Below are 19,068 nucleotides of genomic sequence, written 5' to 3' on the forward strand. Positions count from 1 at the left end.
GCATAAGCTTTTCAAACATTGTTAAACAACAGAACTGCCACCAGAATGGGTACTGGAAAACAGGTTTAAAAATATCAGGGGGAAGAGAAACTTTGCTTTTCAGGACTTAACCTCTAACTAATCTAATGCAATTAAGATTAAAAAGAGCCTTCTCTCTGGGGAGAATACTTCATGAATACTTAGGGCAGGGCACAGATTGAGATGATACCATAGACTGCTCAAAATACACCTTTTCCCATATTCTTCTAGCTGCCATTTGCCACTAAATTAAATTAGTGTAAATGGAACACCCTGCTCAAAAAAGAGACTTTGTAGAGTTTTTTAAAGCATGTTTATGTGACTGCACATAAATGTTTGTGTAAAAAGGGAGTTATGACAGTTTATACCACAAAGGTTACAGTAAGAAAAAGCACTTCTTTATGACAATAATTCACAAATTCACAAGAATCACTTTAATATACAAAGCAATTACTACCATTCTGAAACACAAAGCAGCTAATATGTACATAGTGTTAATAAAATGCATTATAACCCAGTACAATTCCTTTTAAACACAGATAAAGCACAAAAAAAAAAAAAAAAAAAAGAAAAGAAAAGAAAAAAAAACCACAACAGGGATGTTTCTAGATTTTTGGGGAGATGTAAAAAAGCCTTTATTTTCCCCCAGTGATGGATTTTCATTTAGTCTTTTTAACTTCCACAAGTATGTGGGAGTCAAGCTCAAATACCCTGTTCTGTGCTGACATGGTTTGGGTAAAGAATCAGAAATGCAGATGAGGTGAACATACTCTTTCCAGCTTACACTACAACGGGAGAATAATACCCTCACTCTGGAAGCTTCCCTGAAAAACATTTTTTCAAAACAAATTCAAATTATAAATCCAGAGTAGAAACAACTAATTTCTGAAGTGAACAACCAATCTGGGGAAAAAAGTCTGTGGAGGGGCTGGCTGCCAACTAGCACCTCTTCTTGTCCTGTTCTCATCCCAAGAAGTCCATTATAAGCAGCACAGTTTCAAATCTCATTTAAACTTGAAGTTGTAGAACATTTTAAAATTAACGTTTTAATATAAATAAATGTAATTCAACACACAAAAAATGGAGTGGCACCTGGATAAAACACAACTTGTGGAGAGCACCCAAACATCCTTAGTTGTTAAGAGTGGCCATTTCCAGATAAGCAACTGGCTCAAGGCCTGCCATCCCCATGCTCTCACCCAGCTATCCCCTAATTTAGAGGAACATGCAGCTGAGGCTGAGTGAACTGCTCGAGTCCTGAGTGCAGTGAATGCTCAGCTTATGGAGTGTGCCAGCCATGGGTCATTCCAGCCTGCCCCTGGCCCTTTCCCTGCCAGCACACAGCTCCTGAGGACAGCTGACTGCTCCTGCTGAAAGCAGCCCTGAACTCAGCGCAGAGCAAGTCACAAACCTGCACCTGCAGGGCCAGAAAGCAAACAGGTCACTCCCTTCAATTTGTGCTATGCCAACTAGCCCAAGCACATCTCTCTGCAGGCCACAGCTTAAATACATTTTAAAAACACATTCCAAGGCAAAACACTTGAAATGCAAACCCTCTTTACACCACCTGGATCTGGTCCCTTTTCCCCAAATATTCACACACTTAAGTCTATCTAGCCACAGACCTGAACCTGCCACAAGCACACAGAAGGTGGATTTCAGCACCCTCTCTTCACCAGTCTTGCTCCTTCCAGACCAACTGAGCTTCAGGATGCATTCAGGCTTTTGTAAAATCAGTTAGCAAATTATACAGCTCAGAAAAACGAGTTCCCAGGCAGACAACAGAGAACCATCAATGTACTGTATGCTTTTTAAAACCTGCTCCCAATGACAGACTTCAGGGTTAAATTATCATCATTCCTGCTAAAGAAAGGTGGTTGTGCTGTGCTTTTCTTTTCAAGCAAGGTGACACATTGTCAATGTACCTTTACTTCCTGGTGTCAAATTACTGGAAAGCCTTTCAATTTATTTTCTTGGAATGCAGCTTGTAAAATCTGCAGACAAATCTCAAATTAAGAAAAGGGGAATAAAGTGGCTGAAAAATAGTTCAGCTTTCCTTGCAAATTAACCTCCCTTTCCCACATGGGATCACTGAACTAGTTCTACTCTAAAAATAATTTCACATCCATCCTCTACATACTGCTCCAGACACCACACGCTTGATTCCTGCCCTTCAGCAGCAATGCCTGCTGGGCACCAGGTGCTGATCTGCAACTTCAATTGGCCAAGGAGCCAACTGCTGTGGAGGAGTGAATTGTGTGCAGGCAGCAGGATCACAACAATTATGCCAGAAATCTTCAGAAGCAAACCAATTTTACGCTAATTTTTTTTCCTCTATGTTTTGTTTGTTGTTTTTTCTTTAAAAGTGCACATTTTAATTAACATTTACAAAGAACATAGTGTAACAAAAATAAATACATGACCTTTTGGTTCGATCATTGGCAAATGTTACATCACTAACCAGGCTCCAGGGTAAAAAAATTACAAAAACAAGGTCTTAGAAAATCAATTAAATCCTCTATGAACTATCATAGATTTACAACTACTGATATTGAACTTGCTTTGATAGTGGATTTGTCTTTAAACCACAAAAAGCACTGTCTGCCATAAATGAAAAAACAAAATAAAAAAGCAGGTGCCAGTCTTCACTAACAGATGACTAGTTGCTGCTGTAGTTTACTGGAAGCCCAGATTTAAAAAAGCAACCTATGGTAAAAATTTAGGTCAGAAACTACCAGGGCTGTTTTTCCTTATTAAATCTTTTATTTTTCCTGAGCCTCTTAATGATTCCAAACACCCCACCAATTTTCTGACCAATGTACAAGTACCAGAGAAGACAGTGATCTCCAATGCAAATGCCAGCTCCCGGCTAGCCAGAACTACAGGTGTCTGAGCAGTCCTGACGAGCACAACAGGCTAAAATTGTGCTTTCAAATACAAGCAACGGTGCTGGCAACTACCCAGTGCTGGTGAAATTACTGCCTAAGGATGAATGCATCACCACTACCCCAGGAGGAAAACAGAACTCTTACCAGTGGTTCCTTTAGGAAATAACACCTTAACAACCTTTCCAAATGTTTTGCCTTTGATATATAGCTGCCAAAGAGAAAAAAAGCACAGAAGTGAATTACTCTGGGTGGTGGTGGTGGTTGCAAAACAACTGTTTACACAATTTCAAAAATCTTCATCAATAAAAAACAAACTTCACAAAAGCCATGAAAGATGAAATAAAATTCTTGAAAATGGGTAACTGAGAGATAGCACAAAACAAATCAGTAATTAAGAGCTAGAATAATGCAGCCCAGAGCTACTGGGGTGAGGGGAAGCTTTCACACACACACGCACATCCACACACACCCAGACACACAGAAAAGTAAAAATTCTTTTTCTGACCTCCATATACTATAATACTCAGCATTCCTGACTTAAAAGCTCTCAGAGCTGTAGATTATATACTGTGTGTATATATATATATATGTACATATATTATACATATGTATTTTCCAAGAATATCTAAATTAAAAGAGCACCTTTGACAATATCTTAACTGCCTGATTGGTGCTGTTGTTTTGCAAAATAATGACATTACAAAAATTATATTTCAAACCAATTCTTGTTTATTATGAACGTAACGGATCTAGCCCTTTCTAACCCTCTCTTCAGGTAAAAGAGTCTATCAGTTCTTGAAAACTCACAACCGTGAGATATAAAACTAATCCTCCCTCCCCCCTGTCAGCATCATTTCCATCCTACTTCCAAATGGCCTTAGTTTATAGAAGCTTATCACCCCAACCTCACTACTTGGTAAATAACATAGGAACAGATTCCTGTGTCATATTCTTTCCCTTTTGGGTCAATATGAATAGTAAAGCATGTATGGGTAGCCTAGCCAGCCCTGTACTTGGTCTAATACATTTTTTATTATTGTAATCTATAATTTTCATTAAATAAATTTGTGTCCCATAATCCTCAGTGCAGCATAAATAAAAATAAAGATTCTTGCAGACCCCTATGTACTTTGAATTACATTCCTTTTCTCAGTGGAACTTTATTTGCTAATGAAGTCTAGGCTAAAACCACTACAGGCCACTTGCAGACCACACACAGACAAACGGGTAACACAGTTTTCCTCTCACTGCCACACAAGTTTGCACAAACTGTTTGCTAGGAGAACCCCACCTGGGCACTGTTTTAGGCTCCCATGCCCATTCAGTCCCCAGGCTTTGTGCCCAGTGATTATCAGCAAGCTCTAGACAGTGTTCATTACCCACTAGACACAGCTCTCAGAGCAAAACCTCACATTTTTTTGCAAACAGATGTTCTACAAAAGAAACAGCCTTAATGTGGGCATATACAGCCTTTTCTGTGTTCCTCAAAGCTGGAGGAACCCTTCCATGTAATTGCAAATGAGGCCATCATGAGCTTCATGCTTTACAAGAATGACTCCTGTATTACAACAATTCTACTTCAGTACTCGTTCTGGAAAATGTAACCATTTTATGTATTTGTATTCGCTGATTTTAAGAATCAGATAGTTTTTATAAAAGCACTGCTGAGAACTTAGGGTCTTCTTTAAATTTGCACTGCTAAACTAATAGATTCATCTCCCATTAAATAAAAACACAAAAATCAACTCTCTATGGCAGATAAAAATAGATCATTTATAAACACCCACAAAACTTGTGAAAATGAATTATTTCATATTTCTGATGCTTATGTTCTTTTCTTGAAATACAAGTGTAATCTGTAACTCTTGATAACTTCAGATGCAACAATAATGCTGTAAGTTTAACCCTGCTCCTTTTAAATTAAGTCTCTTGGAAACTGAATGCCCCTCAAATGAAAAATCTAGAACTTTTAATACTGCTTAGGTGTTTGAAACTCAACTGCCCAGAGTCTTCCAAGTATTTTCCTTATAACATCACACTGATTGTACAACCTTGTAGAAGTCTGTGTGTGAAATTTATCTTAAAAACACATAGAGTGAACGGGAAAACTATTAGCTAATACTCTGCCAGGCAAGGCACTGGTGTAGACCAGAGCCATATCCATACATTTCTATACAGAAAAGTTTGACCAGAAGCACAAAGTAAACTTACTCCACCAAATGACCCGAGTTAACACAGTGAGAGACTGGCTTCAGAAGGCCAGTACAAACCACACATGATTCTTTTGGACACATTATTTTTGACAACTTCTTGATGATCTTTTTTGGTTCTTTTTGAGCATTATTCTTTTGAAGTCCTAATGCTTAGTACAGAGTTTTTAAAAAATATTAACTACCTTTTTTAACACCATAAATCTGGGAAAGACCACAGACCACAGTTCCTCAGTGCACAGAAAAAAACCTGATCTTGCAAACATTTGAGGCATGTAAGTAATTTTAGTTGCAGGAATAGATTACTCAGTAAATCTGACCCTTTCCATAAAAAAATATCCCAAATAAATTAAGAGTTTAGCTAATCTGGCCAGGTTCAAATAATCAGTATTTTCCCTTTCAAAGCAGGAGTTGGAATACTTGTGTTTGAAGTCCTCTTGAATATATGAGGTTGTCCTAGTAGTTGTTATACTGAAATTTAATTTATGTATAGAACGCAGCCTCAAAGTTCAAAAAAGAATTTAGCAAACCAGGCTGATGTTTCTATTGAGCACAATAATTTCCATTGCATAAGACAGTGGTAGGGAAAGAAAAACAACCTCATTGCCTGAGAGGACTTGGGACACAGACCATACTGTCTTCACAGAGTATTTAAGTGGAGTTGGCTATGCTTCAACTGCTTAGTTGTTCTGCATACAAATAGGTAGTGCTTTAACGTGTTACCCCTGCTTACTATGTGACTGTTTACAGAACATCACAATTGCATCTTTTTTAAAAATTTTCTTTCCCATCCAAACATAATTTCCCAACCTATATCCTGTGAAGTTGGTGTCTGTTTTCTGTGCACTCAGAATGCTGAACGCACTTGCACACATAAGCTATGAGAATCGACAACTGACCAGTGAAGCTCATTTCAATGCATTTGTTTCTCAAGTATGGAGAAGGTTTTACTAGTCCAGGGGGCTTAATACAGATTGCAGATCAAAGCCCCTCCTGGGCTAGTCTGAAGAAGGTCTGTTCTCTCCACACCAAGAACGTGGCAGTGAGGTGCCCTTGGTCTGGCATGCTGCTCAGCCCTGTACTGGTACAGCTCAGCAGGAATGTGTCAAACCAGTGTGGCAACCACTGCTTCTTCATTGCACCATGCATGCTCCACCTGTGTGGCCCACTGCTCTCTGGACCAAGAGGCTGGGGTGGCTCTGTCTCTAAGGCAATGGAAAGAGCTCAGCACAAATTCCTGACATCTTTACAAAAGGACCCTCCCCACAGTAACTTCCCAAGTGATCACTGTTATTCCTTGAAGAGGATCGGGAGACGAGAGAGAAGCCTGTTCTTCTTCTTCACGCTGAGACTGATGATGAAATTCATCTTGTAAGGGGAGAAGTGGAGGCAAGTACTTGAACATTCACAGTTTGATGCAAAGCACAGATGAAGTATATTCTGTAGTTGCTTCAGGCAGTTTTGCGCATAGAAAAAAAGAAATGTTTAGAAAATAAAGAGTTTACTTTGTCTTTCTGGGTATAACCAGAACCAGTCTCTATCCCACCTGGACAAGTGAAAATGAGAATCCAAAATTAATCTGATTTGTGGCAGTAAAGGTCCTTAAGTGCTTTCAACTCCTCAATCAGTGTCTTGTTTTGGTTTTCAAGCACAGCCACTCGATTTTCTAGACATTTCACATACTCCTTTTTCTTCCTGCGACATTCACGTGCTGCCTCTCTGTAAAGCAAAAAAGGCCATTCAAATCCAGAACAATCATTTGCAGACACGGGCTACCTAACTGCTTTCAGACAAACCTTTACTAGTACTGCCATTTTCAGAATATGGAGGTATTGCTAAGAAATGCAAGTGAGGAAAAAACACTGAGTTCGTAACAACTGCTCCTCACAAATCAAACACACTCAAGATGCACGTATCATTTCAACATACAGATCCCAGTAAGACAGCACCAGTAAAATTATTATTGTTATTATTATTGTGAGTAAAAGATCCTAATCAGGGATAAAATTTTGGTTGCAGGATTCATATTGGAGCCTTTAGGCTGAGTAAAATGCTGCTGCAATAATTTGACTTTATTAGCATCTATTATTCTTTTTACAGTCTTTAACTTTTCCCTTTGAGCAGTCCAACAAGATGGATCAACAAGTGTAAAAAAGTGCTGTATTTAGAGCATTCATGTATTTGCTCTTGAGCAATGCTTTCATTTTAATAATGGTGTCTGCATCACTGCAATGATACTATTAATGACTCAAATAAAAATAAAAACCATGTCATTCTTTAGTCTCTGTCAGCTATGCCAAAAACAGACCTCAAGATACTCAAACTTCTAAGTCTTGCTTGTAAAGAGTGAGCTGCCTGTAGGTAGCTCGGTAACATACCAAGATCACCAGTGAAAAATACCAGAAGGTATTAATGTGCTGCTGAGCATCCTGAAGCAGGAACAGCAAGGCAGGAACTCCCCTGCACAGCAATATAATGGCACCAACGTGCAAAGTAAGCACAAGGCTAAATGCCACGGGCAGATGGGAGCCCAGGCAGAGGGCTCTGCTCCCGCAGTGCCACTTGTCCAAGCAGCACTCTGTAGACACAGGGAAATAAACACTTATTTGCCCTGAACCTTTACGTGCAAAGCAGAAGAGCTCCAAAAAGAAGAGTCTGTGTGCCCCTTCACTGCAAACACTGCACAGACTGGTGAGACACTCAGTGTTCTGGGAAATGAGAGGACAAATCAGAACCCAGTTCCTCCCCTTATTAGATAAATAGGAGCTGTAAAAACAGAATGCATTCCAGGACCTAACTGATAAGAAGCCTCTAAAGTAATTTCTGAAATTCAGCTCCACAAATGAGACAGGATGAAGAAAACATAGCCTGTAAGCCCTGAAAGGACCCAGTCATCCATTTGTCACTCCCACAAATACAATTTCACATGCCTGCAGTGCTTCAGTAAACCATGTGTAACATTTAAAATTTAAGTAATTTTGGGCTGTTAGCAAAAGATTAAGTACTAGAGGATCAGGAAGTGCCTCCCAGTGCAAACTACTAACAAGTCTCCTTACGTGACAACATTTTCTTTCTGTGATTTTTTTCCCCTTTAGGCTGTGTATATTAAGCCACCTCAAGTCTGTGTGTGCTAGTTGTTTATTATGAACAGCCAGAGTTTTACTGAATTACAACAGAGCTTTAAAAATGTAAAATTTATACAGAAAATTTGCACAATAATATCTATGAATATTTACACTATAATCCTCCAGTAAGTACCACCTTACCATCTGCCTCGCTATCCTTTTTCCCCACTTTGCTATGGAGCTTAGATTTGCAAATATCTTTTAAGCAAACAGGCTAAAAGCACCACATGCAACATGATACTGTTGCAAAAGCTGTCAATTTAACTCAAGTGGGGTAATTCCCCATTGTTTTTCTTGGCTTTCACAAACACAAAAGCTTTCTTTTACTGGAATAAGACTGATGACTAAATGAGGGTATTCTGTGATTCTAATTAATTTTTTTTCAAATGCAGAGCCTGAAAGAGTGATATCCACTATTCACTGGTATGAGAAAACGATATAAAAAGGGAGATGGGTGACATTCTGTACAAAAACCTTTTAGAAAAGTGACCTCTGCTGTTCAGCATTATTTATTTCATTAAAGCCCCTTGTATAAGCACTGGGTCTGCTCAAGTAAGTTTCCATTATGTTCACAGCACAGCAACCTACAGAAGATAAATGAACCTGCACAACATCAGTTTTTCAGACTGACAGATGAAGTTAACAAGGTTTTAGAGGCTTCTCCTGCTCAGAAGGGCAGGAAGCACTGAGTTCTCAGTGTCACAGTGGAACACACAGGCTCCAATCTGTGGCCCGTGGGTAAGAGTTCAAGGTTGGTGTGATGGGCCAGTTCAGGCCCACCCCTTCCCAGTCCCACAGCAACAGACTTCAGGAGCATCCTGGTCAACTTCTCCCTACAGCTCCCTTCCTTTGCTGCTTCCACCCACTCCCACCTCTAAGCTTACACTGGATCCTACAGGATCAGGTCTTTACCTTTCTTTTAGCCCCTCTGCTGCCACTACTGGCTCCACAGGACTTCAATCAAAGGGAATAGCTGCTCATTTAGCCTTTGCTTGAGCCTTTCAGCCCCTGGAGGAGAAAACCCAAAGCGGCTAAAAGAACAAGTGAGACAATCAAGAGAGTACTCACAAGGAGCACACGTGGGCCAGCAGCAAGGCTAAGGGAGAGAATCCAGCAAAGTAAACCACATAAATGTAGTAACTCAAAAAAACCAACTCATGTTGGTCTCTGTAATAACAGATCTGCAGTCATACAAGTATCTCACCAATGACTTTTCTCCTTACTGCAACAACCAAATTCACACACCTCACAGAATGAGTCTGACACTTCACTCAAGGTTTCACAGTCACAATGTTTCACATCTACTAATGCTTCACACAGCATTAGTAGATGTGCCTTTCTGCTTTGCATTTTTAAATCAAGGTAAATTCTTCATAAAGCATTTCATAGCATGGCTAAGAAAGACCAGCACTCTTAGCACTCGACACTCTGGGCCAGTGCAGAGCTGCCCGGGCAGCGGCAGAGATGTGAAGGTACGTGCCTGTTCTTCATCAGACGCACTTCCCTCTTGCGCGCAGCCTCCTCTGCCGGCTGGGTGGGCAGCGCGGGCGAGGACGCCATGACCACTCCTGGAGCAATGGTGCTGGTCGGGGCCGTGCGGATCTGGTAGGTCTGCACGTCTCCTGAGGCAGCTGCAGGGACACAGGGGAATGGGACATCAGTCTGGTGACAGCACTGTCACATGTGCTGTGGAGAGCGCCTACTCACCTCTCTAACCTGTCCTCTCCCTGACACAGTGACCCAGCCATCTCTCTAACAGTGCAGCCTGGGCCACAGCTCTGCAGGGACAGCCAATATCTGGGTCACCACTGCCACCCCAGGCTCAGTTTATTCATATATGCAAGGTTTTGGGCATTCCTGCTGGAGAAGTCTTCACTTGTGCTTGGTAACTTGATTTGTCTTGCAGTATAGTTGTGCTTCTTTCTCCCTTATTATATTTCTTTGTGCTGCTCTGGTTTTTGGGCAATTCTATTATTTCTAGAGAAGGATGGGGTCACTATTTCTAGCTATGCTCCAAATGTCTGTCTAGAAAAGGAGGAACGGCACTTGTAAGTATCTAACATAGAAAAAAAAGGTGTAAAAATGTAGCATTTACTCCCACAAGAGATGGAGAGTGCACTCTATTGCTTCTCTAAAATGAGCAAGGTCTTGGCTTTCTTTTACTTTATTAATTTTAATCTTAGGAGTGTGTTAATTTTGCCTGAGCTCATAAAAAACCACAATACCACCTAAAGAAATCATATGACCTTAAGAACATAAAAACCCAAAGATCAATTCAACAACAGTACTCTTCTCTGCTATGCATTTTTACTGATGCCTGATAAACTCTACACTGGATAACTTTCAAATCAACTACTTCACAGTCATAGAAGCAGGGGTACACTTCTGTTATTTTCAATAAAAGTTTTGTAATAGTCCTCAATTTTTAATAAACCGAAGTATGTATTTTGATACAATAGGCCCCCACAACTTACTCTAAGCAAAAGTAGCTCTGCCAAGTTGAGGGCTAGACCAAATGATCACTTAAGGCACTCTCCTAAATTGTTCTATGATTCCAAGACTCACTGATTGAGTCACTCACTCAGTGACTACTTACAAAAGTGACAGTAGGAAGAAATTATGACTTGCAATTGAAAAAAGAGAAAAATTACTAATAAATTAAAGTGTCCCTTTAGGAAGAATCAAACATCCTTCTCTCCTGTCTTTAATGCTTGCTTGAAATTTCCTATTGTTACACATATGGGACAACTCAGAACTCTGAAGTGGTATTAGTTTTTGCAGAACATATTAAAAAATTGTGTGGACAAAATGCAGGAAATACAGCATGGAAAAGCAAAATTAAATATATTAAACCTCAAATATCCACAGTTTTATCAATCTAAAGGGAAAGGCTCAAAAAAATATGACAAACAGCTTTGTCCAGAATTTCAGTAATTTTATGGACTTATCTGTGCCAAAGCTGTTAATTCTGTTTCCTGACACATTTGAAAGAGTCAGGCTGGCAAGTTATATCTGCACAGAGAAAATGTTACACAGAATGAGTGGCTGTGAAGTTTCTCACCTTGTACAACAACTTGGTTGCTGGGTACAAGTATCTGCTGTCCGTCTGTGGTCTGTGCATATTGTAAAATGGTGGTGCCAGGTTGGGTTGCAGCTGCATTGGTCATTGTCAACGTCTGGAGACCTTGTACTCCATCTGTGCCATTGTTAGACAACTGGATTGCTCCTCCTTGGGTGATGGCAACTGCAGACAAAAAAATCAACCCAGCATTTAAGACACTAATTCACTCATTAACTTACAGTATTAAACCTAGGTATGGAAGAACACTGATCTAAGCTAAATCCTTTGAACCCTTACACACCCCCAAATCCAACACATGGCTTCAGTGTACATGAAAGAAATCATCCTTTGAAAGGTAAGTTTTCAAATGTTTGTGAGGGCCAAAACCCACAGCTAAAATGCAAATTAGTTTCTCTAATAAAACAGAATTACATGGAAGAGCTGTAATCCACTCCCAGGGAATACTTTTTTAATTTGTTAAGATTTTCTTCTTGGTTGGTTTAGGTATTTTTCTCAGTCCTTAGTTTTTCTTCTCATCTGAAATTCCTCTCATCTTCTGTGTTTTATGCCCTTCAGTCTCCTCTGCTGCTAGTGCTACCCATCTTGTGTTTCACTTTCTTTTTAATTTGGCATTTTTTCCCTTCTGATTGTGTCCTTCCTTCTCTACAACTTCCTCAGACCCTTACTAGCTGTTTTATCATTCATAAAGGTACAGTTTGGTACAGGCAGTCTTAACTTTGCTGGTTTTTTCCTTTCTTTCCCTCAACCCTGTCATGCAGGTATACTGGGACATCATCCCTCTTATGACTCACATAATTCCACTGTGTTCCTATATACAGATACACCAAAATCTCAAGTGTCTGCACACACACAGTTATTGTACAGTTATAACAGGAATCAGAATTAACCACATGCATTTCAATAAAATTAAGCAGGGTACAAAGCAAAGGGGTTAAGAAGTAAACAGAGATACAAAATTTTAGGGAGATTTTAAGAGACAGATGTAAACAAGTAGTTCTTTCTCCCTTTTGTATGTGTTGTACATGTCTCCTCCTGTGTGGTTAGTGTGAGACAGCATGTGTCTTATCTTTAAGGCCATATCCTCAATCATTCTTCAAGTCAAAACACTGTACCTCTAAAATCTAACACAGAAAACACAGAAATATATACTTATGACATATATTAAGGTTGTCAACAACCTTTTTTTTCTAAAAATGTAATTGCAGACCATAATTTTTTTTTCTAAGCATGAGGTTACAGCTTTGTGAACAAGTGTTAATGATCTGCCAAGAAAAAAAAAAAAACTTCTGAATTCCCCCATCTAGTTCCTGAAGTGAAGAAGTTTATAATAGCATTATGGTTAGGTCCTGTTTTGCCTCAGGATGCATGAGCTGCACCAAGTGGCAGGCAGTCCCAGAATGTTAATGGGGCCTTCCAAACACTTACAATAGAAATGTGTTCAAAAGGCCTGGTTAACAGTCAAAATAAAGTGATCTTTTTTTCACCTCCTGCTTTGTCCTAGTCCAAACAACAGTTACAGAAATAATAGTTCCTCATCTTCTCATCCCCACTTACTAGCACCACTGAGAAATTCAGACTACATACTGTACTGCCCACTGCTGGTTTGGTAAATGGGAGTTGGCACCGTAACAGTGGCGATGGCAGGTGCTGCTGTTTCCTCTTCAGACTTTTCTTCTTCGATCCTTGGCACTCCTGGGGCGTCTGAGGACAAGTCATTCAAAATTTTTCTGGCAAAGACAGTGTGTTGTAGAGATTTTAATAAAAACTGGGGGAGAAAAATAGTCTATCTGATACACAATGCTGGGGAAAACCGTGACGTGCAGCAAGCCAGCAAGGAAAATATGAGTGGAGAATGAAAATCACACACTATCTTCAAACTTTTATTGGAGAGGATTGTTCAAAATGCCAAGCACTGATGGGCAAGGGAGTCAGCATAGAACAGCTGTGCTTGTCAAAACCCACGATACAGATATGATTACTTTCCTTTTACTTCAGAGCATGTTTCTCTCATCCATTTTTATTTGTTTTCTGCTTTCAGATATATAAATATTTGGAAAAAGAAAGTCAGAACCTGTCTCCTCACTTACACTGGGGGAACTGCTCCATTTCAAAGACTATAAACACCTCAGCCAGAGAGCTGAGTAGCAGGAATACTTGCAGAGAGCCAGCAGCTCATAATTTAACACCTGCCTGGGAGACAATACCCAGTGTTTGAGAACAATCTCGCAGTTATGTTCACAGGTGCCCTGCCTGAGAAAGCTCATGGGTAAAGGAAAGAACAGATTGTTTCATTATTTCCATGAGCTAATTATCCAAAGTCAAAACTTTTAAAATATCACTGCTACAGGTCCCACTGAACATGACTGTAGACTGACCACAGCAGTCACTGCAATTTGCATCACTGAGATCAAACACTGTTCTTCCTCAGAGGACTGTTAAGCCCTTTCCACTGCTGGCATATTCTATTACGTCACAGCAAAATGCAGTTTGTAATTCTCCTCCTATGTTTTCCAGTGGACTGGCAAAGGAACTCAGTGGCAAAGCAAACACAGCTGTAGACCCCAAGTTCCAAGACAACACTACTCTCTTAGACAAGCCTAAGGCTGTGGGGGCCAGAACACCTGTATGAAGCCATTTGGGGAGAGCAGTCATTCTGCTCAGCAGCCTGATGAACAGAGCTTTGCTGTTGCTGTTTTGACTTTGTGTGCATGCAAGGAACCCCAGCACTGGAAAACATTGTGTGAAGAACCACTTGGACAAATAAAAAAATTCCCATCCAAAGAGTTTGCAATCTAGGTGTTAGATCAGAAACTAGTGAATGAAACAGGTGAAAAAATATGGAGAAGGCCTGGATGATGAAGAACAAAATCCAAGGAGATAAAAAAATCACTTTTTAACCTCATGCCATTATCACATCGTGGTCTAAACCCACCCCTGCCATCATAAAAATGGATTTAAGGTAAAGGATAAAGTGGCAGCTTTACAAATACAGAGCTATGAACTGATGGAATACATGATGCACTTGAGCGGCAGAATCACAGAGGAGTTTTTGTGGAAGAGGTATAGCTTTCAATTCTGTGAACATATCTGCACCTATCTTGTTTCTGGGGCCACTTACAGCAGGTTGAGTAATGCCAGCTGGGAAATCTCTAAAGACAGCAGTGGTCTGGCTCAGCCTCTCTGACCTAACCAACACCAGCCTGGAGTCTGAGCTGCATATACAAGTTTTACAGCTAACAAACATTGCTGGTGTCACCAGGATCTGGTTTGAAGACAGAGGCTGTGTTGTGGCACCAGTGCATGCAAAAGAATCCATCTCAATGAGAAGTCAGCATGCACAAGCACCCCCTTCTCAGTGTTCCTGCTTGTTTACTCAGCTCTGTTTTCTCACCATATACAGCCACTCTTCCATATATAGTAAAATCAAGCGTCTTGCTACAGAAGCAGACTGAAGGGAATCTGTGGCAGCCTTGGAGTTAACACTGCTCCTCACAAATAAAAATACTTTTCCAGATCTATTATGGCTAGGGATCTTCAGCAATGATTTTCACTATCTTTGGCAGAACAGTCTTGAAGGCTGCTGGACAAGGCAGACAATCTCCCAAGTGCTAAAAAAGTACCATGGCTGAGATACGCTCAGGCCCACAGCCCAGCTTCTATTTCCAAGGCTATGCTCATAAAGAAAAACGGAACATCTGAATTTTCTAAAGCACCAGGAACTCACAGGTCATTTAAAACCTACTGAACCCCAGAGCTGTTCCTTAATGCTATTTAGTGTATTTTAAGAATGAAATTGGGATTTAGTACAGACACAAAAAGCTGTACAAAAGCTTTATTAATAAAGTAACATGACACACCATGTGAAGGAGAACTTCAGCTGGTTTTGCCGTGAGAAAGAGACACTAGATACCTTTCACTATATTCAACTCATATACTGACTTAACTTCAAACACAAACTATTTTGCTCAAGCAGAAATTCTCTCTGAGCTATGGAACATCACAGCTTCCTTGAGTCTCATGGGAGAAAGGAATTAAGTTTGATTGCTGCTAGCATTTCAGTAATAATGAAAACCAGTAGTTAATTTTTTGCAGACTACAGATTACACAGAAGTCCCTTTTTGCAAAGCTTCAGTGTATTTTGTATATTAAGAATTCATTAAAGCTATTTCTAAGGCTTCTATCACAATTATACCTCAGTTTTCTGAAATGTGGAAATTAGCATAGTCTCAGCTCACTTCTGTCTTAACTGAGTGTAACTGCTGAGGTTTCTTCCTTCTCCTGCTTATCTCTTTGCACCTTATTCCACAGATACATTCCATATTCCAATTGCAAGACACGACATAAGAGAGATTTCAGTTAAATGGTAAATCTAAAAATAATAAAAATACAATCCCACTGTTTGCATCTCCATGTCAACACACCCATCCATCAAGAAATGCTTCTGCTTTAAGCTCCATACCTGTAGGAGGGTCGTCTGGACAGGATTTCTCTTCGTTTCTGTGAGTCTGTGACACTGTCTACTGATTCCTGCGAATCTTCACTTTCTGCTATAGTGGAGATCTGTAAATAAGAACAATCAAATTTAACAAGACACTTCCAATGCCTTCATTTTAAGGAAATGTTGACATCCTGTGAAACATACCACAATGCAAGTGCTCTATCTAGACAACAAACAGAAAGTTACTGCTTAGTAATAGAGCCACAAAGAATGACCACAGTCAGTGATCTACCCATCAGAATGATCTTTACAATTTAAATACTCCAATAAGAAAACCTAAACATTAATATCATACGGTTTTTGCCTTCCATAATGTTTTGTTCTCATCCATTGCAAGGAAACAGAGATTTTTTTTTAGTAAAATTTAGGGAGAGAATAAGTAAACGAAATTAAGGTAGCAGAAACATTTGGAAACAAAGAATATAATAGTGGAAAAACATCAATTTATTAAAAATGAGGTAAATATGTTAAAGAGACACTGCCTTTTATAGGGGAAATTGCCAGGAAAATGTCATATGTGAAGGTATTAAAAATAATGTAGTGCTGCAATTCTCAATATCTGTGCTAAAAAAGCAGAATGTTTATGCAGGTAAGCTAAAATAAAATAATATTAAAATAATTCGGATAATTTTAAATTCAAAATGTGCATGACAAAATATATAAAAGCTAATTATGCTTGTGTGAGAAACAGAGATCACATCCTGACAATTTATGCACTGTAGAGAAGATTCTTAAAGGCTCAAAAATCTTTCTGGCACCCACATCTCACAATTGTCAGATAGAGGGCCTCAATAAGTCCAAGGCTGACTGTGAACTACTGGGCTCTGAATATCAAAACACGTTGGATCTGCATTGAACCAGGTGAATTCCAAGAATGGCTTCATTGTCAGTCTCTTATCTTCTACCTCCAGGGTAGCAACTTGTGCACGTATCTCAAAACTGCTCACCTCTGATAGATTAAAACTCTAAACTTTTGACTGCAATGGCTGAGGAGATGGTAGAGACTGCCACAAACTCAGCACTGAAGCTGAGAAGGAAAAAATAAAGATTTTTATCAGAATGGTCTAGTTTTAAATTACACATACCTTATTTTTAAAAATAATGCCCAGTTGAATATCTCTATCAAAAAGTCACAATACCTACTTTTTGATATGAAAAAATTTTTGAGCTAATTGTTCTAACAGCAAATGAATAATGTACAGTCCTTGTCCTGTGGTGTAGCTGCTGTACACCAAAGAATTTCTGCATTCAGTAACACTGAACTTCAAGTGGATAAAAAGCAAGTTAGAAGTTGTAAAGATTTCAGACTACTTGTCTCCTATCTTCAGGCTACCTCACCATACTGCATTACCTGTCTTGCTTCAGAGAAGAGAAAATGCTAAGGCTTCACAAAGCACACAACACTCAACCTACACATTTTAAAACCATTTCTATGTAAGGACCATTAGGTTTATTTTAAAGAACTAGTACCACACAGAGACCTTTATTGTAAACCAATGCAAATATTTCTTACTGAGCAAAGACTCTCATTCTAGGATACTGGTCTTGTTAATTATGAAAATTACAGTATTAAAAAAAAATCATCCTTTTGTTCACTTGAGAATAGCATGAACTCTAACTCAATAAAAAGATATGGAAATACAATATAGAGCAAAAACAGAGTAATACTGTAGGAAAAACCATAAAGCTGCTAAACTCACCAAACAAATTCTAGAGGGAAATGAAACTCAGCAATGTTTGAAAATGAAAAGTGATTAAGCCAGAACAGAAAAAAAGTCAGAGTAGCAAATACTGTACAGATTTGCAAAAACACAACCCAGGACACAAATACAATGCAACAACAAGCCTATTTCAAAGGCCCAATTCACATTTTAGGAATTTCTTCAGTCAGTACCTGAACTGTCTGGACCTGTGGAGACTGAATAACTGATGGCTGGGCAGCCTGAATCACTCCATGCACTTGAACCGTCTGCCCATTGGGCAGCTGAACTAAGGTCACCGTGGGTGCAGAAGATGTTGCATGAGCTGCTGGCATAGATACCTGCAAAGAAGAGACAGTGAGCATAAATTAGGTTATGGCAAAATCTCCTTATTTCAGTATTTGTTTTGGTGAAAGAACTATGTCTCTTCTAGACCCCAGTCAGATGACCCAAATGTTTCAGTGTAATATAAAACCTCCTGAACTGCCTGAGCTGAACACCTGACCTACTTCACAAAATAATCTAATGCAGAATTTCTGCAGGCTCAAACATAATTTGTAAAATCACTGACAAGAAGAAAAACACAACTGCCTCTATTTTGAGGTAACCTGATACAAATACATCATTACCTTGCACTTACTTCACTTGGATACTGCTCAGACTCGGGTGTACTCCTACAGACACTACTGAGTCAAAGGCAGAAACATATGGGAGTGGAGCTATTTTTGTTCTCACTCAGGAAAATGCAAAGAATTTGCCAGATGTAAGAACTTAACATTTTTAGGGAATCATACATTTCACTTTCTACAGATTAAGCCACATGAGTAGCTGGCAAAGTGCATGTAAATGAAGAAAACTGACCATGTGTTCAGACAGAAAAACCCCATGAGTTTGCAGTGGAAATAAGTATTTTGCAGGCAGTCACTGTGATTATCATGTAATAGGTCAACACAAACTCTACTTTCAAGAGTTACTTCTATGATTGCCCATGTTTTAAACCCAACTGTTTCTCCAGACAGACCAGCAGGCACAGCAGCAATGCCAACAGGGATACACTGATGAGCTCAGCATGGCACATTGTGGCTCGGGCTCTGGGGACAGCAGCAGCCACACACAGCTGTTCATGGCACAGGGGCAGTCTCACCCTGGCAGGCCACAGGAACTACTCTGGGTAGCTGAGTGCCATGCACCAAGGCTGCTCCATGGCTGGGCACACGCCCAGCACATCCAGCACTTCCAGCTGTCTGCTGACAGGATGCCTGGCTTAGGGGCTGGGGGCTCCTGAGAGGCTGCAAAGCGCAGCACACCCTGCCCCAGTGAGTGTCCCTCCCACACCCATGGCCTCAGGGAAGGGCTGCAGGCAAGCCTGAGCTGCTCTGGCAGACCTCAGCCAGGCCATGGCTCACTGACACACCAGCTTTCTTCTGGTCACCCAAGTCTGGAAAACCTAACAATGCTCCAGGGTTCAGGAGCATTTAAAAAAATTTGATCCACATAGCTGCAGTGCAAGAAAGGGCTGCACTGCTGTCCTACCTCATCTCAAAGGG

General features: G+C 39.9%; 1 protein-coding gene across 2 annotated transcripts in view; it reads right to left on the reverse strand.

The window, feature by feature from the left end:
• Positions 1-429: 429 nt before the first annotated feature.
• Positions 430-19,068, reverse strand: part of CREB1 (cAMP responsive element binding protein 1) — a 39,794-nt gene continuing 21,155 nt past the window's right edge. For both annotated transcript variants that reach the window (XM_030951874.1, XM_030951873.1), the window contains 6 exons: positions 17,716-17,862; positions 15,783-15,883; positions 12,908-13,050; positions 11,303-11,485; positions 9,722-9,872; positions 430-6,835 (listed from right to left, as the gene is read on the reverse strand). In XM_030951874.1, coding sequence (XP_030807734.1) covers positions 6,691-6,835; positions 9,722-9,872; positions 11,303-11,485; positions 12,908-13,050; positions 15,783-15,883; positions 17,716-17,856 — 864 coding nt within the window. In that variant the 5' untranslated portion in view covers positions 17,857-17,862 and the 3' untranslated portion in view covers positions 430-6,690. The remainder of the gene's footprint in view (positions 6,836-9,721; positions 9,873-11,302; positions 11,486-12,907; positions 13,051-15,782; positions 15,884-17,715; positions 17,863-19,068) is intronic.

This window comes from Camarhynchus parvulus, chromosome 7 (genome assembly GCF_901933205.1).
Source record: "Camarhynchus parvulus chromosome 7, STF_HiC, whole genome shotgun sequence".
In the NCBI taxonomy this organism is placed as follows: Eukaryota; Metazoa; Chordata; class Aves; order Passeriformes; family Thraupidae; genus Camarhynchus; species Camarhynchus parvulus.